General features: G+C 33.4%; 3 protein-coding genes across 4 annotated transcripts; 1 reads left to right on the forward strand and 2 right to left on the reverse strand.

Moving 5' to 3' along the window:
• Positions 1-2,021: 2,021 nt before the first annotated feature.
• LOC122583666 lies at positions 2,022-3,893 on the forward strand. The gene is made up of 8 exons (XM_043756047.1): positions 2,022-2,243; positions 2,332-2,492; positions 2,600-2,675; positions 2,758-2,961; positions 3,071-3,163; positions 3,253-3,369; positions 3,453-3,678; positions 3,724-3,893. The coding sequence occupies exons 1-8, from the start codon at positions 2,022-2,024 to the stop codon at positions 3,891-3,893; spliced, it is 1,269 nt and encodes a 422-aa protein (XP_043611982.1).
• Positions 3,894-14,789: 10,896 nt separating this feature from the next.
• Positions 14,790-16,825, reverse strand: LOC122582667 (probable pectinesterase 15). Of its 2 annotated transcripts, none has more exons than XM_043755092.1 (5): positions 16,385-16,825; positions 16,088-16,259; positions 15,782-15,988; positions 15,231-15,487; positions 14,790-15,156 (listed from the first exon to the last, which is right to left on the reverse strand). In XM_043755092.1, the coding sequence occupies exons 1-5, from the start codon at positions 16,807-16,809 to the stop codon at positions 14,994-14,996; spliced, it is 1,224 nt and encodes a 407-aa protein (XP_043611027.1). In that variant the 5' UTR covers positions 16,810-16,825; the 3' UTR covers positions 14,790-14,993. The 2 variants fall into 2 exon arrangements, with proteins under 2 accessions (XP_043611027.1, XP_043611028.1); XM_043755093.1 differs by having other exon boundaries at positions 15,014-15,151.
• A 1,116-nt stretch (positions 16,826-17,941) lies between these two features.
• Positions 17,942-25,430, reverse strand: LOC122582862. The gene is made up of 19 exons (XM_043755296.1): positions 24,539-25,430; positions 23,656-23,727; positions 23,361-23,565; positions 23,165-23,270; positions 22,116-22,202; positions 21,857-21,943; positions 21,658-21,744; positions 21,448-21,540; positions 21,275-21,356; positions 21,079-21,191; positions 20,812-20,984; positions 20,528-20,732; positions 19,891-20,005; positions 19,538-19,783; positions 19,380-19,444; positions 19,242-19,298; positions 19,042-19,135; positions 18,754-18,894; positions 17,942-18,266 (listed from the first exon to the last, which is right to left on the reverse strand). The coding sequence occupies exons 1-19, from the start codon at positions 25,301-25,303 to the stop codon at positions 18,132-18,134; spliced, it is 2,928 nt and encodes a 975-aa protein (XP_043611231.1). The 5' UTR covers positions 25,304-25,430; the 3' UTR covers positions 17,942-18,131.
• Between the last annotated feature and the right edge of the window lie 692 nt (positions 25,431-26,122).

Below are 26,122 nucleotides of genomic sequence, written 5' to 3' on the forward strand. Positions count from 1 at the left end.
GCATTACATAATATTGTTAAATTATGTATATTTGACGTATTTGTAAACAAAATATAAGTTGATTATCTTAATATTACATATTCATCAGTTTTGAGTCATACACTTATCCGTCGTAACATACGGATACCATGCTCGTTGTATATAGACAAGAATTTGTGGTATAGTATATTATCAACTTTCTTTCATTATAATTTATAAACATGTATGAATAGTTGGATGTGGTTTAGCACACGTAATCAAGTCAATTTATACCAAAAAACAAATTGACTCGCTTTGACCAAGTCAATGTGAGTTACTAAATTATAATTGTCTGGATTGTTACGAGTCGAGTCAGGTTTTACCAAAAGTAAAAAAAAAATCCAAAGTAACTTTAGAGAATCTTAATCCAAAAGTAAATTTACCAAAAAATCCAAAAGTAACTTTAGAGAATCGTAATCCAAGGTAACTTTACGAGTCGAGTCAGGTTTTACCAAAAAAAATCCAAAAGTAAAAATCAAGTCAATGAAGTTGGAGTAACTTTAGAGAATCTTAATCCAAGGTAAAGTGGTTCATCAGGTTTTACCAAAAGTAAAAAAAAAAATCCTTTAACTTTGGCTCCAACCACTTAATCCAATAAGCTTATAAGTTGAACACATAATATTAAGATTTTTACAATAAAATATTATAACCTATATAAAAACTTTTCATGTGGACAGTGAAGCAGCTTGGCTGGTTGCTGGCTCAACCTGCCTGCTTTTTTTTTTTAATTCTTTATCTCTTAGCTAGGGTTTTGTATAGACGGTCATTGCTTTGTTTGTGTTTTATTGATTGTTATCCTCGGCTAACGGCCACACTAGTTATCGTTAAAAAATTATATTAAGTAAATTAAAATAAAATTTGATTATTATTTCGAACAGAAATTATTCTATAAAATTTGATATTAGCCTATAATTTAAAGAAAGTCTAGCTTAATTTATAACTTTGAGTACCCCAATAAAGTCTAATTTAATTTATAAAAATTTGAGTTATCTTTAAGTTGCCTTTCATAACTCCCCGCTTGATTTCTCTTGAAAATTTTTAATGAAAATTTTTAGCGGGTGATCTAAATAACTCCCTGCTTTAACCAAAAATTTTTAATGAAAATTTTATTTGTAATCTAGCTAAATAACTCCTCTCTTTCTTTAACCAAAACAAAAGTTTTATTTTTAATACCAAAACAAAAGTTTTATTTTTAATGAAAAAGAAAACAAACACAAGTTTAATTTCTCCTGAAAGTTTCACCTCTTTCTTTCGCCCTCTCCGCTTCCCATCCAATGAAATCAATCCATAGCAGGTTTTTTTATTATCTAATCCTTTACATGAATCTGACAATCTATATTTATATCTATTCTGTTTAATTTCTGGTTTTGTATATGATAAAATTTTTATTGAATATATAGTTTTATCTATATAATTTTTGTTTAATTTTGCATCTGAATTCTGAATTAATGTTATTGAAACTTTATATCTATTGTATGATGTATGTATGTTTACATCTATATTTATATCTATATTTATATCTATATAAAAAGTTTTGATGGGCGGGTTGGGTATGCATTTAGACTTGTGATGCTTATTATATATAAATCATAGTGATTATTTTCAAACGGGGTTTGGTATGCAAATCATTAGTAGCGGTTTTATTTGAATTGTGATGCTTATTTGAGATTGCCACTGAACAGACGTGTCATGATGGGCGGGTTTGGTTTGCTGGTTTCGTTAGTACTTTGCTTTGTCTTTTTTTATTCTATAAAACAGGTTGGGTTAAATTACTGAAGTATTGGTTATGGACGGGTTGGGCGGGCGGGTTGTCTTTTTTTTAATATGTAAGTAATAATGAATGTATTGGTTATGGACGTAAAAATTTGCTATATACTGAAGTAACTGATTAAACAACATTTTTCTTTGCAATTTCAATTTATTTTAGCAGGTCACAAATGGGAAAAAAAAGTAACCAAGATAATCATGAAAAAACACAAGTAAATGATTATGAGAGGCAAAAAATGTTGAGGGTCCAAGAGAACCAACAAAGGTTGAGAGAGTTGGGAGTAAAGAGTATTTCAACGTCTTTGACAAGTTTGGCCGACAGTAAAAAAACAAATAAAAGGAAAGAAATACCAAAGATTACGAAGGAGCGTGATGCAGAATATTTCCTTGATATTGGTGGTGATAGCGACGAAGACAACCATGAAGAATTTGTTGTAAATAATAAAGTCTCCAAAAAGGTACTAGATTAGTAATTTTTAATGTGTCATATTTAGCAAAGACAACCATGAAGAATCTGTTGTATAATGAAAATGGAACTTGTTTCAGCAACATCAAACACAATTTATTGCGCCAATGTCAATGACAAGATATGCTAATTTAGCGAAGCAAAAAAGAGTTGTTGCTCCATATATGTCGCATATGCCACCGTTTGAGGAAGCTTGCAACCAAAATGGACAATTTGCTGGTTCAGATGTAACGACCGTGAGGTAATCATATGCAACCGATTCGGGCAGCCCATTGGACCTACAACAGAGGAGAAAGATACAGTAGGAAAGTTCTCTCGGTTTTTGGGTACAGTTGCTCGTAACTATAGTTATGCACCTTTAACATATAGTTCATGGCACAAAGTTCCTCGTAAGGATAAGGAGAAGATGTGGCAGTTTGTGTTGGTAAGATTTGATGTTTTTTTTGTACTCTTTTTATAAATGGGATCATCTTCTTTCTACTAATGTTATATATTTTTTTTTGAAGAAAAAATATATCGTGCCAAATAGTGCTAGAGATTGGGTTCTGATGACTATTGGAGCTTCTTGGAGGGGACACAAAAGCAGGGTGAAGAAAAAACACTTTTATAAATACAAGGATAACAAAACTAGATGGCAAAACCGTCCTGACGGCATTCCAGCAAAGGATTTTTCAGATTTGCTAAAATTATGGATTAGTAAAAAGGAGATGGTAATTTGATAGATAGATATTTAATTGCAACTTCTTATAAGATTATGAATAATAGAGATTCTTTGATTTACTTTACACGAGTTTTATGGGTTCATTATTGTCTTTGTAGAACCGTTGTCAGCAAGCAAAAGATAGACGTGCTTTACAGAAAAACATGCACACGGCTGGCCCAAAAAGTTTTGCAAGGATTCGTGAGGAAATGGTAAACGATCTTTCTTGAGTCAGGTGATTGATTGTTATCATTCCATCCCTGATCGTATTATTTTTTTTTGTCATTATTATTTAATACAGAAAAGTGAGAACCCAAACAAGGAGTCCCCGAAGCAAACCCAAGTGTTTGAACGCACACGCAAAAGAACAGAAGGACGTGAGTATGTTGATACATATGATGACATGGAAATGAAAATTGTAAGATATTATATCAATTTTGATACAAGTTAACATAATTACTAGAATATTAGCTTAACTTTCTGTTTTGAATTATATTCAAGGAACTCATGAAGAACTACAAGCCTCCGGAAGAAGAAGAAAGTGTTCCACAAGATCCGTTTCTGGCTGTGATGAACAAAGAGTACGATGGACATCTTAGACTATATGGTAAAGGTGTTACTAAAAAGTTAATAAATAAAGTTAGTGGTGGTAAGGGGTCATATATGGTTCCACGAGAGATTATCGAGTCCCTGAAAGTTGGTGAAGTTGGTGTAGTGGATGTTGAAGGTGAAAGAAAAAGGTTGGAGGATATGTGAAAAGACTTTGAAGCAGAACAAGAAAGGAAGAAAGCTGAACTAGCAGAGGATCATGAAAGGAAAAAGGCTGAACTAGAAGCTATAAGGAAAGATATTGACAACCAACGAGATAAATTAGTTGAAGATGCTGTGCGAAAGATTATGCAAAAACTGCCTCCTGGAGTTACTCGGGATCTCTTTACCTGATTTTTACAAGGTATGTCATCAACTCTTATCATCTTTTTGATCTCACATATTGCAATACTGAAATTATATATGTTTCCTTTAGGTGATGTCCCTGATTCTTAGTTTGTTACATATGATAATACATTAATACTCCTTGACTGATCGTTCTTGGCCTAGTCATGTATTTGCATATCACCTATTTGATGAAATGCCTTAGTGACCTTACTCTTACCGATAATACTCCTCAGGTTTCTGAGTTAGAGGGTTTGTATATATTCTGAATAGTGCAAGGTTGCTCATTTTTTTCCTTGATATTGATTTCATCATAATAGAAATCAACTCTGAGTTGGAATATTGGCTTTCATCTCCATGTGCTTGAAGTATGTTACAAAAAAATTATGTGTGTTGAACTTGACGGTCAGCCTGACTATGCTATCCATTTGATTGACTTTTTAGAATTTTTGGTTTCACCCTGAAGAAGCTGCTTTATGTTGACTCATATACATTTTTCTCATTCATAACCATGGCCCTTATTTTAATAATATTAATGGGTGTGGTAAATGAATGTATTCCTTTTTTAAAAGTTGCATAGTAGATGATAACTTCAGAAAGTGCCTTAGGTGAAATGGACCAAGAATTAAAATAAGGTGTTGTTTTTCAGCATTATACATTATTGGGAGCCTTTCAACTTCATTTTTAAGATCACACATGACATGCTGAAGCTGAGAAAAAAATGTTAGTAACATGGATATTAAAAAATGTCTTTTGTTATGGGTCAAAATCCATAATACACATAGGATTGTGAACTGAATTTGTTATGTGTAAACTATAAAATGTTAGAACCCTTTAGTTATATCGTCTAAAAATGACTCGTTATTTAGCTACAAAATTAAAGAGATTTTGTTAACCTGTGTGTTTAAATATAGGATTGCTTATGGTTGTCGGTTTCTTATGTGCGGTAGGAAACTATCTCGACCCACCATGCTAGTCATTCTTTGAACAAATATATATAAACCTTAATTACCCAAATATGTAAGTTGCCTAGAATCATATTTTTTATAAGGGTGATAATGTACATGCATTATAAGGACTGTATATGGTCTGTCTATCTATCTTTAAAAAGTACATGTCATATTCTTGATTTTTAGTTTTGCTTTACTATGTTTGGTACCAAGATGTAACAAATAATATTTCTGCTAGCTTGTTAAATTTGTTTGACACTATATACTTGAAAGAAGACTAACCTAATTCTTTCATTGTTTTCATATGTAGGTGGCATCTTCTTTGGCGTTTGACGTTTGGCGTATGTAAAGCAACAATAATACAAGATTTGCAAGAATGATTTTAGTACCTTTTTATGATTGTAATTTGATGTTTTACTTAATGTTTTCTATGCAATTAATGGCATGCATATGACAATAGACAAATTTTATATGTATGATGTTGGATAATTTATATATATGATCTATTTTGACTTTCTAAATAGCATTGAATTATCTATTTTGACTTTTTAAAAAGCATTAGACAATTTTATATATGAATATGAAAGTGTTGCTTCATCGAGAAAAAATGTTGCATTCAAGTAACTTATAAAATCGCAGAAAGTGTTGTCTTATATGTCAAAAAGAGTTGCTTTTTTATGCTAGGATGAAAATCAGTGTTGCCTTAGATAATGGTAAGTGTTGCCATTTTATTTTTAGAAAACACACAAGTGTTGCATTTGATAGGTAAAAGTGTTGGTGTAGATTGAAAACAAATGCATAAAAAGTGTCGCCTATGAATAAAATAAGTGTCGCTTTTTATAAGTGTCGCATTTTAATACATTGGCAACATTTTAAAAAGTGTTACATATTTTAAAAAAAAGTGTTGTTTTAAGTCTAAGGTGACGTTAGCTAATGAAGCACTTTATAAAGTGTCAGCATTAGCAATAATGCAACATTTTTAAGGCCTAATACAACACTTTATAGGTGTTGCCATAGCTTTAATTTGTAGTAGTGTAATATGCTAGTATAATAATAATAATAATAATAATAATAATAATAATAATAATAATAATAATAATGATACATAGATATATACGACATAGACCAACACTCCACTTTCTTTTCACTGTAAAACCTCCATGACCCCATCCCCCTTTCTCTGTGCGGACACATACACACACTATCTTCTACACACATAAAGCTTTGTTCCAGCATACAAACAAACACGATCCATCTTCTTCTCTAGGACATGCTATTCTCTACACATATACCTTTTATTTTTTCTAGTTGCCGTTTCGATCTGTTTAAAAGTAATGTTTCTCTGGCAGATCTATGGCTGTAACGAAGATTCATGGTTGTTTCCATCCTTTCGCTAAAGTGTAACGAAGATCTATGGTTGTTTACATCAATCATTAAGGTGTCCCCAGTAGTCGGAACAACCACGGTGGTGGTGGTGGTGGATGTTGATGGTGGTTTCGATCTCCGCAATGGCGGTGGATGGCGATGGAGATCAATAACCGGAGGTAAGAGGCCAGAGATGGCTAATCATATCAGTTATGGGGGCGTTTGGTATAAGTGAATCATAAAAAAAGGAATGGTAATAAAGAATGGAAATGATGTGAATGAGAATAAAACTAAGGGTATGTTCTTGAGTTTTGTTTTAAAGGGAAAAGAAAAGATTGTAAAGGATTTTAAAAATATTTGGGTTCTTGAGTTTTATTTAAAAGAAGAAGAGAAAAGAAGGGAAAAGATTTGAAAGGAGAATTCTATAGATTTTGTGTAAGATATTTTCTTCTCACTTTTTGGATGATTTGGAAGGAAGGAAAATCGACTCCTTCTCTTCCATTCATCCTTTTTCTCTTCTTTCCTCTTCCTTTACATACAAACTCGAGAACACAGGCTAAAGAATGGAATTTTATTCAATAGTTTGGTATAATCAAAGAATGAGAAACCACCATTATTAAGATCAATAATTAACAAATAAATATTTAAGTAAATCACAGTGTTTTTTATATTCCAATTTTAGCTTTAGATGATCCACATGATTCAAAATCAAAATTCTCGATCTGACATGCTAATAACATATTTTATTGGATGTCAAAATCCTAAAATAAAATCAATAATATTTAAATTAAAATATATGGAAAAAAAAAAGATAAAAGGAACACACTATTAAGATGTGAGATGTACATGTACGAACTGCTTGGCAGTGATCTACTGCTAGGATTCGTATGGATCTTCTAATTTTAGTTTTTTAATGGCAACGATTATGCAGATATAGTGTTGAAAGTAGGGTTGGTGAATGTTGAAGGAGTTATGTGTTATTCCTTTCCATCCTTTCCTCCCCTTTATGTAGGGTATGTTTTTGAGTTTTATTTTAAAAGGAAAGGAAAAGATTATAAAGGATTTTAAAAATATTTAGGTTTTTGATTTTTATTTAAGGAAAGAAGAGAAAAGAAGGGAAAAGATTTTGAAGGAGAATTCTATAGAATTTGTTAAAGATATTTTCCTTTCACTTTTGGGATGATTTGGAAGGAAGGAAACTCCACCCCTTCTCTTCCATTCATCCTTCTTCTCTTCTTTCCCCTTCCTTTACATATAAACTCAAGAACACAGACGTAAAGAATGGTGAGAAAGGAAATGTTTCCACCTTTTACCCTCTTGTTTCCATTTTCAAATGTTACCAAACTAAGGAAGTAATTCTCATTCCATTTTCATGCATTCCATTTCATCCTACCAAACACCCCCTTATTACTTTGATATATAACTGTTTGAGGGTATTTTAGTAAACATGACTGAATTCCATTGGAATGTAAAACATTCCTTGGCTATATGGAAGGAATTTCAGATTCAGTGTTTTAAGGAATTGGGTGGAAAATTTGAGATTCCAATTCCATCCTATAACCCAACCAAACATGGTTAGGAATGGAATTCACATTCCAATTCCAAAGAATTCTGCGAATTCCGTGAACCAAACACCCCCTTATATTTTGAATCCATGTCTCCTTCCTCTATCTTCCCCCCTCTCTCCGAATCCGACCGCCGACATTCCACCGCCGTTCACCGGAAAATCCACCAAATACCCTTTAAGTCATCTATAACACCATCTACAACCACCGAACACCTCCTTGCACCCTCCACCCAACTCGACAACACCCCACCACCTCCTCACAACCGCGCCACCACCATCTCAGCCCCACCAGACGCCACTCAATCACCACCATGTCACCTCCGTGACACCACTTTACACCAAAAACACCATCTTCATCATCTAGATCAAGACCCATCACTTCCCTTTCATCTAATGTATATGAAAACCCACCAAAAGAAACTCCATTTTCACCATCGGTTTTTGATTTTGTTTATTGGATTTGAATGAGTTGTGATGGGTTTTATTTTGGTGATTTTATTATGTATAAATATATGTATAGATTGAAAGGTTTCAAAAAACAATCAGGATTATGGCTATGTATATTAACCCAAAACATTTTTTTGTTAGGCCTCTGCCAACCATGAACCTCTTCCTTCCTCTTCCTCACTGCCACATCAGCTTTTTTCTCTCCTAAAACACCTCTTCCTCATTCACTACCAACCCCACCTCTTCCTCAACTTTTATTTATATTTTATATTTATCTTAAAATATATAAAAACCTAGAACTATATACCCAATTTTATCTAATTTTTATACATATACTTTCATATTAAAGTAAAAAAAAAAACATTTTGTATTCTAAAGTAAAGGTAGAATATGTAATTGTTACATTTTATAGGGATCTAATAGAAAAAACAAAAAAAGAAAAGAAAGTAAAGGTGGGCCGATGCTTGCTCCTTCTTCTCCACTATATCACATATTTCATATATAATATATATATATATATAACCTGCATATTTCTCGATCGGAACTAAAAAAAAAGCCTTTTTCAATTAAAAAAATGGAAAAACTAACACCAGGCCCCACACAAACTCCCCACTCTCTCGTCGTCCGAGTTCCACCCATCGAAGGGCCTCCATCGACGGACTCCACGAACAAGGTCCTGCCAACGGCTTCCTCGTCGACGGCCTCCACGAACAACCCAACGACGGGCCGTTGGCACCGGCCTTAGAAACTTAGAATACATAATGATTTTAAGAGTTAGTCATGTGAATCTTGAAAGGTTAGTTATTATAATGTGACATTTGCTTATGCTGCTAGAAACTACAGAAACATAGATTGATCTTCGATTTTTTAAAAATAAAATAATATATATATATATATATATGGGAAAAGTGAGTATGAGGTTGTCCCCATCTAAGTTTAGATGGGGAACCCCTTACATACAAATATTATATGTTTAAATTTTAAATAAATACATGGCCCCCCCATGATCTTTATAATTATAAAAACCAAATGTGAGGGGTTCATCATCTAAGCTTAGATGAAGGACTACCCATACTCACTTCCCCTTATATATATATATATATGTGTGGAAAAAATTTATATATCTATAGTTGATTTATGTTTGTAATTTTACTATGTTATTTATATATATGTAGGTATGTATAGATTGAAATGGTAACAGATTTGTTACTCTTGATTTTGATAATGTAGTTTTTGATGAGCAAGATGGTAATAATGTAGTTGTTGATAAGGAAGATGGTGATAAAAAATAAAAGTTGCAAGAATAGTCTCTATCTTGCATGAAAAGACAATATTGCCCTTTTATATGCTAAACACGTGCACAGTTAACAACTCTTCATAACAGGTCCGTCAAAAATGGACCAATTTTGCGAAAAATAGTCAAAATAGAGACCCTCATTGCAACGATAGTCAAAAAGGGACCCCCATTGCGAAAAGATACAAACCACAGGGACCAATCTTGCAATTAACTCTTTTAATAACTATCATAATTATAACTAGCTAGTTCAATGCCCCTCAGCGGGGCGTAATTATCATATATGTGTGTCTTTTTATCTTTAAAGCTAGACAATATCACAAATACAATAACATAAATATGTACGTTTACTCTATTAATAATTTCGTAAAACATTAAGTTAATTAAAAAGCCATTCAAAAAAATAAATAATATATACATGTTTATTGAAGAAACAATATCAAAATAGGTTCAAAACTACTATTTTAACACGCGCATTGCTGGGAAACACGATTTTTAGACGATAAAGTTTTGGATACAAACATAATACGGTCACTAACAAACATTTATTCGCGCATAAAATTGAGCATGGATCGATTGACTTAAAGCCTTAAAGGTAACGGAGAACTTGAACATCCTCAAATATACACATACAAAAAAAAATGATTTCTAAAAACCTTACAACTAACTCTGGCTAAAAATCTATACACCAATGGTGTGTAGAGTATAATTTGTCAGAGCTAAGAGCACTTAAATTTATCCAACTTGTCACATTTTGCTACTCTACGTATCCAACTTCTATACGGTCTATCATGTGAATTCAAACTAAAAGGTATCTAAACACTTAAAAAAAAAATCTAATCTCATGACGATGCTAACATAATGCAAGTCAGTAAATCAATATAAGTGAATATTCATGAAAAAGAGAAAGGACCGACCCAACAGTTGGCCTATGAGCCCCGATTAATGAGAGTTAGCAAAAATATATATGCTATTGTACTAAACAAGTCCAGGTAATTGATTGTCAAACAAAACTGATATCCTGTTGCAAAATATATGGCATTTATGTTGGGTAAAAAATAACAATCTATAGGTAAAACAAAATAAAAGCGAAAGTTACTATTTTTTTTTTTAACTCTGGCATGGCATTTTGTATAAGCAACCATTTTTTCCATATACTCTATCATATCGCACCATTATTAATGATTCATGAGTACAAAAGGAATATACATCCACCTCATAAATTATCAATCAGGAGCAAACAAAGATAAGATAATCCAAACAAAGATAAGGTATTAGAAAGTAATTACCTTGACACTTGTATTACATATATTATGCCTGCGTCAAGAGAAAGTGATTCATAGAGAGTAGTAGTGTGGAAAACTGGAAAAGATTAAAGACATTAATCTGGATATTTCTTAAGTTGTTAAAGTTGTAAGAGATGTAAAAAAATAGGTATACTTGAAAAAGTTATTATTATTGTACTTTAGCCTATACTTTAGCCAATAGGCTAAAATAGTTGTAAAAAAGACCTTGGTTTTTAGTATATAGGTAAATTTGTCAATCCATCCAAACCCAAGTTCATTTACGAGTAATATTTAGTATGTTATCTCTATAAATATTTTGACATGCTGTTTATTTATCTTTAACTAGATTTGTGCGGTAAGGGTAATAATAGCAGAAACAGATGGCAGTAGTAGTGTCGGCAGCGTTGGCCATGATGGTGGTGGGGGCGGCGTGGGGCCGACAATGGGGGCGGCGATGATCGTCAATGTAAATGTATTTGATGTTAAAGGTGTTAGTATAGTTATTTTAGCCTTGAATGATCTATATTGTAAATTGTTTCGTTAAAGGTATTATAGGTATATAAGATATAAATGATTAAATTAGTGAATAAAATAAATGAGTATTTTTGGTTTTCAAATGTACAAAGTTAAGAAAAAAAGTAGAGTGATTTGTTTTTTTTTTAGAACAGCGAAGGCCGACCACGGGTATCCGGACTGGATACCGAGGCCTACTCGATCCCTTTCCCCCGCCCACCCCACCCGGTAAATTCAACTCGCACACCAAGAATATATTGGCTAGTAACAATGTTCGAGATGAGATTTGAACATGTGACCCTTGCTACAACATCCGGGGTGTCCAACCACTACGCTAGCAAGTGAAGGACAAGAGTGATTTGTTTTATTTAATAGTATAGATATGACAAATAAAGATCCCCAAAAAAACAAATATAAAGAAAAATAAAATTAATAAGAAAAAAGAGTAAATTACATTTTTCATCCCTGAAGTTGGCACATTTTTCATTTTTCGTTCCTAAACTTTAAAATTTACAATTTTGACCTTAAACTTGGCCAATTTTTTTAATAATCGTCCTTCTGTGAGTTTTTGACCGTTAAACGCCACATGTGGCAAACATGCGAGGGTATTTTCGTCTTTAGACATTCTTCTTCCCCATCTAAACATAAAAACACAGATCTGATTGATAAGTTTAGGAACAAAAAGTGAAAAACGTATAAACTTCAGAAACGAAAAGTGTAATTTACTCAAGAACAAAACACCAAATTCAAAATATAAATATAGCATAATTCAATTGTTTAGTTAAAAACATATACGTTAACAAAATATATATTAGAAAAAATGTCACAAAACTTATATAAATAAAATACAAAATATATGTAACAAAAGAAAATGCTATAAAATATAAAGGTTAAAAAAACAAAAACAATAAGTTAGCAAAAACATAATGCTATAAAATATAGAAACAAAAAAGGTGAAATACAAATAAAAAATATTTAATAAAATTCAAATGTTAACAAAAAGCATAAACCATATGTCACTTTTTTATAACATATGTAACTTCGAAGATTAAAAATAAAACAGAAACAAAGAAGGAAAATAAGAGTCTAGAAACAAATAAATGAAATGGAGACAAAATATTAAGGGTGTAAACGAGTCGAGTCTGCTTGAGAATCATTCGAATTCGATTCGTAAAAAAACTTGTTTCGAGCCGCGACTAAACGAGCTCGAGTCAAATTCGAGCTTAGCTATTGACTCGTTTAGTAATCGAGCCCGAGCTTTCATATCTAATACAATAATATATATTTTTTTGATATATATACACATACATATTATATTAATCGAACTTTGAAATACTAATCGAATGGAGCCTAAACAAGCTTTTTTTCACAAGTTTCAAATAATCTAGCTTAATTTTGATCGATTAGTTTACCGAGCTCGAGCTCGAGCAAAGCTCAATTTCATTTTTTTTTACAAACGAGCCGATCTCGAGTCGAGCTTGAGCTTTCTTAATACATCACGAGCTGAGCTCGAATTTAAATACTAAGGTTCGAACGAGCTCGAGCTTCTAAAACAATCTCAAACTCGGGTTCGAGCACTACCATGATCGAGTTCGATTCGGCTCGTTTAAAACCCTACATAATATAAATGTTATTGAAAAAACAAAAAACATAACAAAAATGAGGACAATGAGCTTCGAACCAACAACTGCTTTTTTATTTAATAATAAAAACCTAAGCAAACCTAACTATATTTTGTGTTATAGTTACTGAAACAAATATTTTTATTTTTTTTAATAAAGAATATACCCCATGTTGAAAGTTACATGGGGAAATTGTCTAAAATGCCCTCTCATGTAACATTTTCATCTATCACCCTGTAAAACATTTTCACATATACTATTATCTTAACATTAATAATTAAATTACACTATCAATCATTTACCTTTTAAAATATCTACATTAACCCTTTAAATCACATACAATACTTTTATATGAAATATCTACACCACTCGACGTCGTCTCCACCACCAACACTCGCCACCACCACCACACCGTCGCCGCCACCATCGCCGCCGCATTGCGCGGGTAGAGTGCTAGAAAGAAATACCTAGAGTTACTGTTAGTTTTTATAATTTAAGGTTTAATTTCAGTAACAATAAGTGATTGCCTTATATACAACAACATATTGCATCATGCGTGATTAATAGTTTCCAAATAACTTATGCACACAAATAGGGGGCTCCGAGAATTAATGGGCCCTTGACCTGAAAAAAAAAAACTCCAGACTAGGCGTAACGAATTTGACAAGGACATCCATTAAAGTTAACGATATACATATTATACATAAAGTTTGTTTATAACAAAAATCATATATAACAATTACAATCACACTATTTTTTTACACGAAAGCTTGTTTTTGTTAATTTTAACATATTCTATCATGCCTAATTGCTTATTAGGATACAAAATTTACTAGATAAGGATAAATGATAACTTCAAAATATATCGACTTGATATAAGGGTACAAAATTTTGACAATATTTGCAACAAATAGAAGATTATATACCCATACTTTCTTTCATTAAATAAATATGTTTCTAATTAGGATTTATATACACGATAATTAAATAAAGACAACATATAGAACTGACATTAACAACATCTGAACTTAAGTACTCGTATATCTTTAGGATTAGATTCATCTTTAGCCGACCATGTATTTTATGTCAATGTGATTTCTTTTACAACATGCGATTGAATCCACTGTATTGATCTTACTTTTTTACATGGTTATAATGTTTTGTTACGTGCGGCTATCAATTTTTTTAAGGATGACAAATTATCTTAGTGTAATTACATTATCTAAGATAAAACTTAGTACTTTTGTAAACCACTCAATAATTAATCTACCCCACGTACAAATGTGGATAACAGGACTCGAAACTAGATGAATTCTTTCAAAATCAAAAACATTACTAATGGGTTACCAACCCATTGACACGTGCGATTATCATCTTAATTAGCAAATTGTGATATTCACATGACCTTTTAAGTTTATATAGAGTTTTTGTTGATAATATAGTAGTTATTTAAATATCTCTCTTCAGTTATAGTAGTTTTTTATCATTCAAATCATAACATTTTGTTTAATGTTTGTATAGTTTGTCTTGAAAGTCGAAATATACTTACTGAACATAAAATAGGATTTCATAGAAACAGAAATTGTGCCCTTTTTTTTTAATCCTGGACCAAGATTGTACCAATTTTTTTTTCTTGAATCCTGGACCGAGATTGGGCCATTTTCGATTTGTTTCTAGCCCAACAAATCCTTCTATTACAAATAACTACAATTACCATCGCAAAATGACCCCTTTGCTTTTTAGCTAATTCTTTTTCTCCCATTTTGACATGTTTTTATAGTTGTATCTGTTTGGTTAAGAAAAACAAATTATCCGAATAGCCATAAAATTTCATTTTAACTAAGACTGAAAATCTTGAAACTTTTTGAATGAAATGTATCTGTAATAGTAAAGTTTGTGTTATTAGATTATGCCCTCATATGCTTTATCACTTGATCACTTATTATTCGACATTGTTTCTAAAGCCAATCATGTTGGCTTATCATAAACTTTGTCACAAATAGTGTTGACCAACTTTGACTCGTCCTAAGATGCCAAGAGAGGCCATAAACATTAATATAAGTGTCTAAATGGTGTTAATGCTACGAGAAAGCCAGTCATTTCCGTCAATGAAAGATATATCCATGTACATTTCGGCTTCTGCATTGCTTAGTTGCTTCCCATATGGAACCCGGAATGTGTTATTTGCTCCAGGACCCGAGCATCCATATTCTCCAAAGAAAACTGTCCTGAAAATACGCCAAATGTTAATAACAATGAAATAGTTTGATAAGACGTGAAAAAGACTAATATTATTCGTAACTGATCTCTAGACGGGTCTCTCCAGTCATTCCATCCATCAGAAGAAACAACCTCAGACATATAAGTTTTTAAAAATACAACAGTTGCGTATGCGCCCCAAGACCTCCCAAGCCACACCCTGCCACTTCCTTTAATATTACACGAGACAAATGAAAACCCTGTTTTCTCGTCCTCTGAGTTCCTCCCTTGTGCTGTTATTGCTCCACTGATCCCACCTCCATCTGAGACATCGCTCGCTATTGAGTTCAGTGTAGAATCCTGAAAGAAAAATAATTAAAAACCAATACTTCCAATTAGACGTATAAATTTGACCTGTTTGATTATGAATAGGCTGATTTGGGTTGTGCTTTATCTCAAATGAGTTGAGAAATATCCAGCTTCCTAGACTTCTTTTGATTAAAACTAAGGTTTTTATTTACAGATGGAACACGAAAAGGTCCTGGCCTGACCCATTTGAACTAGTACTAGCCGGTTTCAACAGCTACCCGTTGCCCAACCCATCCATCTTCCTACCTCTACCGATCATCTATGCTAACTTGATGAAGTAATTACCTCGTAAAGTGATCTACCATTTCCAAAAATAAAGTCTATTGATCCTTCAACGAAACATTCTTTAAAATAGTGTCTTCCTCGATCATCATGAAGAGTATCTTGAGCTCCATAAAACCCACAACCATAAAATGCTGCTTGATCACCTGCAATTCTTAGTGCTAGTGCCTGTGCTCCAACTGCACCTTGGCTCGGGGGAGGAGCTGTGTTCTTTGCCATTAAAAACACAAAACGACCATATCAGTTTTGAAACAAACTAAATATTTTCTCTTTTTTTGCTAATTTGAATCTATGATTGACTTGCAATACCTTAAAACTGATGTTATAAGCAATGAAATTTTGAGCAAAAATGGATACAGTAGAGCTGTAGATAGTGCCTCCAGTTGAATTAGCGGTATCATTCCAAGTGATGTCTGTGTTGAGGTAACCCTGACCTTGAATAATTAAATTAGTCTTATTCTGGTTTATTGACACTTTCTCCCTGCATAGGTAAAGACTTGTTAGTTTTACATGCACTGAACACATATTATGACCTCTACAACAACTTTATATGCGATTTGTACACATTTTGTGGAGCATCTAGACTACATGATGTAGAAACGTTACCTGTATGTGCCCAAATCAAGTATGATAAGAGTTGCTCTCGGGCTAGAATCAGGAACAGCATCAACTGCCTGCTGTAAACTGGTGAAGTTCCCACAACCATTTTGATCAACGGTCAATACACGCACCACGCCGTATTGTGATACAAGTGAAGAACTCCATTTTTTGGCTGCACAAGTGACCTTACGTCGCCTATGGTGGTGATGGTGATGATGGTGGTGGTGACCGCCATAAATCTGGTTTATGATATATAACAAGTCATAAATCCCAGTTTTCTCAAAAACCATGTCGATAAACGTGACTTTAAAACCAGGTAAAGAGTTGGTAGTATCTATGGTCACGTTTTTGGTATAAAAAGAGAAAATGATAGAAAAGAGAGCAACGGAAATGACAGACAACCAAAACAGTATGGTTTTTTTGGTGTTCATGTCTTAGTTTAAAAGGATTGTGATTAAGAATTGTGATGGGGAGTGTAATAGTGTATTGCTATATATACTTATATTACATGATGTATGGTGCTTAATGAGTATCATAACAATCAAGCAAATTTTGTCTTAACAATCAAGCAAATTTTGTCTCATCAATCATCATGTTGGCTTTCTTAGTATGCTTACTTTTTAGGTACTATTCATCATATGAATACAACATATATAGTAATATATATGAGTCGAAAAGAATGTTGTTATGATCTCAAATAATAGTATGCATCATGTTATTACCAAAAGTAGTACTATTTCATAGCTAGATTTTGAACAACTCCACCCTTCAAAATCTTAGTTGATGCTTCTTTGATATTTTGATTTTTTGATGCTAATTTTTACTAGCCATAAAAGAAAAAACTAAATTTTTATTTTGAAACGGAAGGATTATTAAATTGAAGTGGGGTATGAACTATCAAGAGTGAAAATTGGCTTGATAGTGAAGGCAAGTGAGTGAAAATGGCAGAAAAAAGAATTGGAAGGAAGGGCGGCAATTAAGAATGGAGGAAGAATGATCTTTAAGCTAAGTTAAAAGACATCATAATGAAAGATGACTAGTTAGTGGGTCAAGTTGAGATTAATGGGAACTTCGTTCTAAAGTAACTACAAGTGTATCTTTTGAATACATCTGAAGAGCTTTGGAGAGTTACGAATGCATAACCTCTATGTTACCATCTAGTATAAGTTATGAATGCAGAAGATGCGTTACTCCCCCTATGATTATTCAAGAGCTTGAACAGCTCAAATGTGTATACTAAGATCTTATTTCATCATGCAAGCTTAATTAAAGCTCATAGTAGGAGTTTAATAAAGTTCAGTTTAAGTTGGGTCTTGACAACCAATAACAGTTCAGGTATTTTATAAGCTGGAGCTCGACTCATTATGTCTCAATGTCATAATTCGAACTCGAGCTTGATTATGTCCAGCTCAAATGAGCCGGGGTTGACTTCAAGGTCAAATAACTCGATAAGGGTGGACTTGTTTGCAGCACTATATCAAGCACAGGAGAATTGATGACCAATTATACAGACATGGAAATGATAAGGGAGAAACGATAAAGGAGAAACGGAACACTGGAAACGAGAAAAAAATCAACCATTTCATCCATCAAAACCAGGCTAATATTTACCATTTACAAATGTTTCCAGCAAAAAATCGATAATAATGTTAAAAGAAACTTCTGTAAATACCTACTCCATTAACAAGCTGCTCAAAAAAAAAAAAAACAAACAAATAAAAAGAAAAAATAGAAAAACTGGCTTCACACCCTACTATTCCACTGAAGGCTGGAAAAATTCATCGCCTACACCTGGAACACCGTTCAGAGCTTGAGGAATTTCCTTTTGTAGCATGTATGTTCCTTTAAAGGTCATCAAAGTCGAGCATGTTTGCCTGAGGTCATCAAGCTGAAACCCAAACAAAAGAAATTGAAATTTCCGCTTTCACATGTGAAAGTAATTTGATTTTAAATCACCTAAACTATTCTATTTATTGTTAGCATCATCTAAATATAGTTATATATAGTAGCATTCTAAAACACTTGATATGCTTGTTTGAATCTCAAGTTAGTTTCCTCAATTAATAGAAATCAAACAGATTGGATAGCACATCAAAAGAAGTAAAGCCGCATTGACAGACAAAACGCCTTTTTGTAACCTGTTTTGAACATTATAGATATGTGTTGTTGAAAGATGACTACAGAACCTAACTGTGCTTTGAACCAAGTGATTTATGATGTACTGTATAATTTACTTGAGTACTTTTTTGGCTACTTTCAGCTCGTTTTTTCTGATTTACCCATTCAACCCCTTCAAGATAAGACGTACCCCAAATCAACCCATTCACATATAAAAAGGTCATAACCGCCTGCTCTACTATATGTATGATATCTACCTGAGGTTGATCTATTGTTTCAAAACCAAACTTATTGGTCCATATGGATTTAGCTTCCTCTGCAGCAGGGAGAACAATCTTCTTTATCTTCAAAGACGAAAGTAGTCTCTCAATGCAGGTGAACAGTAGTTTAAAATATCCCTGTCAATGTACAGTAGACCAAAATAAGTCACAAAACATAGAAAGCTCTTTAACAAATAAAAACACTTGTAGCAATAATAAATAAAATACTAAAAAAGGAAACCCAAAATGTGATTTTGTGATAATAGCATAGTATGATATACTAACCTTCCCCTTATTACATTTACTTGTGGCAACTATTGGGAGTTCAGCTATATCTTCTCCAAAAACACGAAGTGTCCCAGCTGTTATCACATTTGAGCTGTAACAATCAGAATAAGCATCGTTAATAACTAAAAACTCTTATTGGACTGGGAGTGACAATTGTTAAGAAAACCTAAATTCAAAAATGACAAAGGCATCCTTACTCTTTTGTTAATATTGCACAAAGCATCCCTGCAAAGTCTTGGCTCCAAATTTTTCTTCTGTTCAGTGAAGAATGTCTTAGATGATTAAAAGAACAAATATAGTAATTGCTATCTAATATATTTTGCATTTACGCTTACCCATACACCATTGATGGAATAAAATCTCGTCCACTTGTTGCATCGATAATAGGGTCAAAGCCTTCCTATTAACATGAAAAGAAATCAAAAAAAGAATAAATATGGAAATTGGTTAACAAAATAAGCTTGTGACACTGTAAGATCAAAACAGCACTCACATGAAAAATATCAACAGTTTGTGCCAGCAACTTTCTGGTCTCACGGGAAGCATCCTTGCCACGAAGAAGTATGAATCTCATTTCAGAATTAGCAACATTATCCACTTCATTGTTCATTTGCTTTTCCTTCACTAAATCCAATAGATCATCAGGGAGTATCTTGGATTCACGGGTAAGTAAGTTTTTCATAACAGAATGAATCCTTTCACAAGCTGTGCAGCAGAACCACTTTCCTTTTGGCAATTCCTATAAAATGTCCATAAAAGTAATACATCAAAGCCAAACATTGAAAAGATAACCTAATCTATTTGGTCTTAATAGAAATGAACACGTCGAAGAAAGTTAATATGCACCTTCAGATCAGCCATATTATGCTCTCTCAGACAGCCAATATGATATTCCCTTTCACATTGATCACATACGATAACGGTCCGGTCATTGAAGACAGTTTTGCTAAAATCGTGGCATCTGCATAATAAAGTCGAACAGATAGGTTGAATTAGCCAACTTTATGAACAATCATCATCAATAGAGGTGGCAAGATGAGTAAGTTGTGTGGGTTGGCAACAGGTGGGTCCAGACGAGTGCATCTTCAAACCCGCAAAAATTTTCAGTTTATGACAACATGCTGAGCCAGATTGACTGACCAACATACACTTTTTCTTCCATTTCAAAATATACATACACAAATGATTGATGTGTTAAATGTGATTAACGAAACAACATAACACGATATTATTGCAATAATGCTCTTAAGCTTCTTTTGACCATAATTGATATATGAGGTTAGAAAGTATATTAAAAACAGAATTTAAAATTTAATTTCATCCTTGGCTAGTTTAACTGCCTTGACATGTTTGAGACGATGCACCAAACCAATTCAGCCCATTTGAATGTAAAGGGGTTAAAATTGCAAACTCCAATCATGAGTGGTACTAAAGTTTGAAGGATAAAAAGCACAGAATGTCAATATACTGTAAACAATGTTACCTGCATAAAACACAAGCCACAAGATCATTATTTTCAGCATTTTTCACTATACGGATGCACCGCGTCATTATCTGCTCTATAGAATCAATCCCTGTGACCCTTCCTGCTGCAACAGCATTAGCACTGTCTCCTACATACTTCATTGCCTGTTCGCAATATCTACAGTACCATTTGCCACGAGGGATGCTTGACACATCTACACATTCTGTAAGTACCAACACAAAGTATATTAGACCAACATTGTTTACGCTAAAAGTATGAGAACTGAATTTTAAATAACTGACCTTGATGGAAGGATCTAGGACATCCATCGCAAAGCAAGAGATCTCCACCATCCATGCAGACCGTACACAAGTTATCATTTGAACTTACAGGACATTTCCGATTTTCATTCATCTTTAATGATACTGAATATTCATGAAGAGACACTCCATTTGAGGTGTAAATGTTTTCATAACTGTAAAATATGTAAAGCAGTTTAAGAGCAAGTATACGAAAAGAGAAAAACACCTAGAATGAAACAAATTTATATGCAAATAGAAACAACTTACGGTTTTTTGTGTGAAGCCCTACCAGCGTGCGCTTCAAACTGCGAGGCACTGATCTCAGTTTTGCAGCAGGAGCAGAATATTCCACGACCCAGCTTATAACCTTCTAACAGTTTCTGTCGATAAAAAAATGTTAGCTTCTTCGCTGATAAAGATGATATCATACTAGTAAATATACAACTATATGAAAATACTTCACCTTTCCTTGAGCAACATAAGTTAGTTCAGTTCCATCTGGTAAACCTCCTTTCTCAAAGACTGCCCAGTGCAAGTGCTGATTCCTGGAAAAAAAACATAAGATGTTCCACAAAAATTACTTTCCTGCAAGATAAAATGAAGTAATCTTATCATAACTCGTAAGTAGAGACAAACTTTGATGTTAGCTTTGGGCGACTCTTCTGTTGTGAAGAGGTACATCTACTAGCACTCTCTTTGGCCCTTGGTACAGAAGCAGATCTTAATGCCCTGGATCACTCAAAACATATTAGATTTCTAGAAAATAAACAAATATGATAAGTATTTCGTATCTAACAATTTACTCATTATAATTTTTTATCATAGCTACAAAAGAAATACACAGACCTTTTTAAAACCTTCGAATTTATTTTATTTTGTGACAACTTATACTTCGTAGCACTTTCAGGCGATTTCAAGACCGGCACTGATGACCTGCAAAGTCACATACAAAATCTGTAATAAGGACAAACATTTTGCAAAAGTAGAAAGACATGGCTGATATAAGAAAAGATATCTGACATAATGGGAAAACATAGATACTAACTTTCTTTTTCTGCCTCGTCGATTCTTGTTATCTGACAAAACTGACACGCTGTTACTTGATAAGGTGTCCGGGACCGGGCTTGATGTGCTAAAAATATACATGCATTAGACAATAATAAAAAAAACAAAAAGCATCGAAAACTGATGGAAAGTGTCCAAATTTACTTGACAACGGAAATTAACAATCAATGACAAAAACAAGAAAAACTGGTTGATATAAGAGGAAGTATCTGACTTAATGAGAATACATAAATACTAACTTTGTTTTTCTCCCTCGTCGACTCTTGTTATCCGAATAAGTCGACAAGCTGATACTTGATTTAGCGTTTGAGACTGGGCTTGATGTGCTAAAAACATACAAGTATTAGACAATCAATATAAACCAAAAGGCATGTAACACGTGTCCTCATTTACTTTACAACAAAAATTAAACAATATATGATAAGAACAAGAAAAACTGATTTCACGAACCCAGAGATCTAATTTTTAATACGTAATCAGTGTATACCTTTTATACAAATGGATAGTTTTAATTGCGCACGGTTTTCCAATATTCTAATTATGGCCACTATGAAATATCTTAGTAATATACAAATAGCACCAAAAAAATAGTAATAATACAAAAGAAGCATGTGGTATTGGGAGTAAAGCACAAACGGGTAGTAATAAGCAGTAATGGGTAGTAGTCTATGACAAATCATACAAGGTTAAAAAATTAATTCTCCCTGCAGTTGTCAGTACTGGTTCAAGACATAAAGCAAACAAATGAATAACAAGCAACAAAATCATGATGTATAATGTCTTATATTGAACTGTATCAAATCACAAGCTACTTTATACCCTAATCTCTAACTAACTTTGTGCCAAGTTTTACACCCGATTTCCTTGCCTGATTGGTGCTAAGTTGTACCCTCGATTTCTTGCTTAAATTGGTGACGATACTCCTCCGATCCTCCCAATTATCGCATCACATAACTTATTCTTACCCTTTAAGGTGTATAATCTTTTCTTACCATGTTAGTTATTTTCTTTATCTGTTGCTATATCATCATATATATACAGATATCTTCAATAATGTTGTAGTAATGATAAAATTTTAAGTTGGTAAGTAATGTCTATCCAGATGCTCAAGTTCAAACCTACACCAAATGTTTTCTTGAATATCTTCAAACACGTTCTTCGACACCAACAGTATAAGAATGCTGGTGTGGACGATTGCCACTATAGTTGTAAAATACATCAACACTACTAGAAGTAACATCCGTATATGCAATATTCTAGTTAAATACAAGTGACGAATGATACATACCTAACATCTTCAGGAGTTGCAACAATTGATTGAACTTGAACTTGTCTTTTATTCAAGCATGTATCACACATTAACAAATTGTCAGTCAAAGATGCTTCAATGGAGCCTGAAAATCGTACAAACAATGACCACAACTCATTAATGATCATAAAACCATACACTATGGCAAAGTTAATTAGGTTGGGGCATTGCTCACCATTGCAATTGGTACATATGGAAGGTCCCTTTGCAGGCAATGAACTAATTACAGCCTGAAGAGCTACTTCTAATGTTTCCATAGCGGACGATTTACATATTTCAATCACCTCTAGGAGGCTTTTCCCATTCTCAAGACAGATGTGCTTTATAGCATGTCGGTATGATTTGCGTGCATGCATCTCAAACTGAGAGATTGAAATAATCTACCATTTAAAATATACATATTAATGAAGATCATTATAGAGAATAAATGTTATATCCTATGTGTTACTTAAAAGGATCAAATAACTCACTTTGGTTCCGTTGCACAGATTACAAGAACACAGTATGCCGAGACCTTTAATTAGTCCTTGTAGATTACTCCTCTGTAATAAACACATACCTCGGTCACTTCTTTACACGAAAAACTTCACAATTTTTATCAATGGGAAAAGCACATTATTAACACATGGAAAAAAAGGTTTGCAATAAACAAGAAGAGGCATCTTATATTCAAGAAATCAGATACTTGAGCTGATGGCTAGTAAAATGGTAGAAGTAGATTTATTTTTAATACACTATCTGATGCTTTTCGAAATTATCTATATGAATTCTCAAGCTATGGCCACATATGTAAGATCAGAATCTGGCGTACCCTGATCTGCAAAATACTCACTAAAAGAGGTTCTAAAATGATTATTTGATTCTAACATAGATTACATTCCATAGCACAACTAAGTAGCTACTAACTACTACATTAAAGACAGGCTACACTAACGTAGGCACGTAACACGTACATAAACTAATTTCCATATAAAAAAATCACGAAGATACCTATAAGTTACTCTAAACACATTTAACACCATCATTCTAGTGGGCCAAAAGGAAGCACTAGATACTGCAGATCATCCGACCATCGACCTCTAGATTGTTTTTCATCTACCTTAGCATGGGTAGCCTGCACACACCATCCCCATTCCAAGCCAAAACTAGGGCTGCAAACTTGGACATAACGTAAAATGTGAAAGGGCAACCCTAAGACCATTTGTATACCATAAAGTTTCGATTATACCACCCCAAATATAAATGGCATTCTAAGCAACCTATTATCAAATTGATTCAAAAGCAGAAAGCTTTACTCTAATCATCAAAACACAAACCTAAACAACTATAATAAACAAACAAAAACAACAATACCTCATTATCGAGTTTATAAAAAACACGAAACCCTTCGAGCAGACCAGTCTCGAGAAGCTCCCTCGCATTCGTTGGCATTCTTTCCAACCCAATCTTTTTAGACATTTTCAATTCCAACTTCTTCATTATTGGACTCCCTACTTTCCCTACATCTTCTTTCACCTTCTCATCCTTCAATGCCGATCGCGTAAATCTTTTCGGCGTATTACTACTTGTTCCTTCATTATTTTTCCTCTTCTTTCTCTTCACATACACCTTCTCCGTCACTCTTCCTCCCCCTCCATTCTCCACCGATTTTTCTTCCGCCGTCAATTCTTCTTCCTCCGCCGCAGATTTTACTTTCGCCAATTCCTCTTCCTCCGTCGCAACTTCCTCTACCACCACGTCCTCCGCCACCGCAGGTTTCACTTCCACCGCCGGACATTCTTCTTCCGCCACCAATTCAACTTCCTCCATGGCAACTTCCTCCGCCGCCAATTCCACTTCCACCGTGACTACTTCCGTCTCCACCACCGTCGATTCAACCTCCGGCGCCGGCGACTCAACAAAATCACAATTCTTCACCTCAGTCTTCACCTTTTTCCGACGGCGACCAACATCCACACCGTCATCAACGTCAATCAACTTCCGATCAGCCGCTGACCGCGTGATTTTCCGATCAAAAATCATACCGGGCGAACTACTACTTCTAGAAGATCTAGTCCGACCAGAGAAACAATCAAAGTGAGATCTAGCTTCAATTGCAAACGCAAGTTCTCTCTTCATTGTCAATTCTTGTAATATTATTATATATATATATGAATTTATGAGAATGTGAATTCAATTGAAGGAAACCCTAGATTTATAATATCACAAGAAAACTAATATTATTATTATTACGAGTATTTGGGTTTTCAAATTTTTTACTTTTGACAAGATTTTATTTTATTTTATTTATTTATTTATGGTGGACATGATTTGAAATTTGGGATCAAAGAGCAAATGCCCTGAGAAGGTTTTTTTATAGATACAACTTCTTGTTGGGTATATATACATGACATACTTTACTGTACTGTATGTATAGGTGTGAACTGAATCCACAAATATAATAGTTAAATGGATAAAAAAAAAAACATTAATGATGTCATAAAAGTTTTATGTAAAAATAACAAAATAAAAATAATACATTAATACGTCATAGTAAAATGATACGGAGTACTATTTTTCTTTTGTTGTGTTTTATATCTAGCAAGTCAAAGTCAGTGCCTGAGTGATAGGGTTGACTTATTTCTTTTGATGATTTTTAGTTCTTTTTGTAATTGTAAAACGAAAATATTATTCTTGATTAACTTATGAGAAAATAACGGGAGCAACAGTATTACTATAGATAAAAAATCATATCTTTAAAATTTTTATATCATAGTTTAAGATTTCACATATGTATGATTTTTTTTATGAAAAAAATGATGAGAATAATAGTACTTCCAATAGCAGGCCAACAGTATTACCATAAGTTGTCATTAGGTAAGGGCATCTTTTAAAAAATCCTTAGATTTGGATAAGATTTAACGGCAAAGGATATCCAAAGGCACCCCATTAGAGATA

This window comes from Erigeron canadensis, chromosome 9 (assembly GCF_010389155.1).
Source record: "Erigeron canadensis isolate Cc75 chromosome 9, C_canadensis_v1, whole genome shotgun sequence".
Taxonomy (NCBI): Eukaryota; Viridiplantae; Streptophyta; class Magnoliopsida; order Asterales; family Asteraceae; genus Erigeron; species Erigeron canadensis.

Excerpts from the sequence above, each read along its gene's own strand:
- LOC122583666 (XM_043756047.1), top strand. The coding sequence starts at position 2,022 with ATGTTGAGGGTCCAAGAGAACCAACAAAGGTTGAGAGAGTTGGGAGTA. Across the intron at positions 2,244-2,331 it reads ATAATAAAGTCTCCAAAAAG|CAACATCAAACACAATTTAT; the intron begins GTACTAGATTAG and ends AACTTGTTTCAG. Across the intron at positions 3,679-3,723 it reads TGGTGTAGTGGATGTTGAAG|AACAAGAAAGGAAGAAAGCT; the intron begins GTGAAAGAAAAA and ends ACTTTGAAGCAG.
- LOC122582667 (XM_043755092.1), bottom strand. The coding sequence starts at position 16,809 with ATGAACACCAAAAAAACCATACTGTTTTGGTTGTCTGTCATTTCCGTT. Across the intron at positions 15,989-16,087 it reads CTTATAACATCAGTTTTAAG|AACACAGCTCCTCCCCCGAG; the intron begins GTATTGCAAGTC and ends TTAATGGCAAAG. Across the intron at positions 15,157-15,230 it reads AGAGACCCGTCTAGAGATCA|GACAGTTTTCTTTGGAGAAT; the intron begins GTTACGAATAAT and ends GCGTATTTTCAG.
- LOC122582862 (XM_043755296.1), bottom strand. The coding sequence starts at position 25,303 with ATGAAGAGAGAACTTGCGTTTGCAATTGAAGCTAGATCTCACTTTGAT. Across the intron at positions 23,271-23,360 it reads CATATGTACCAATTGCAATG|GCTCCATTGAAGCATCTTTG; the intron begins GTGAGCAATGCC and ends TACGATTTTCAG. Across the intron at positions 20,733-20,811 it reads TCCTAGATCCTTCCATCAAG|AATGTGTAGATGTGTCAAGC; the intron begins GTCAGTTATTTA and ends TGGTACTTACAG.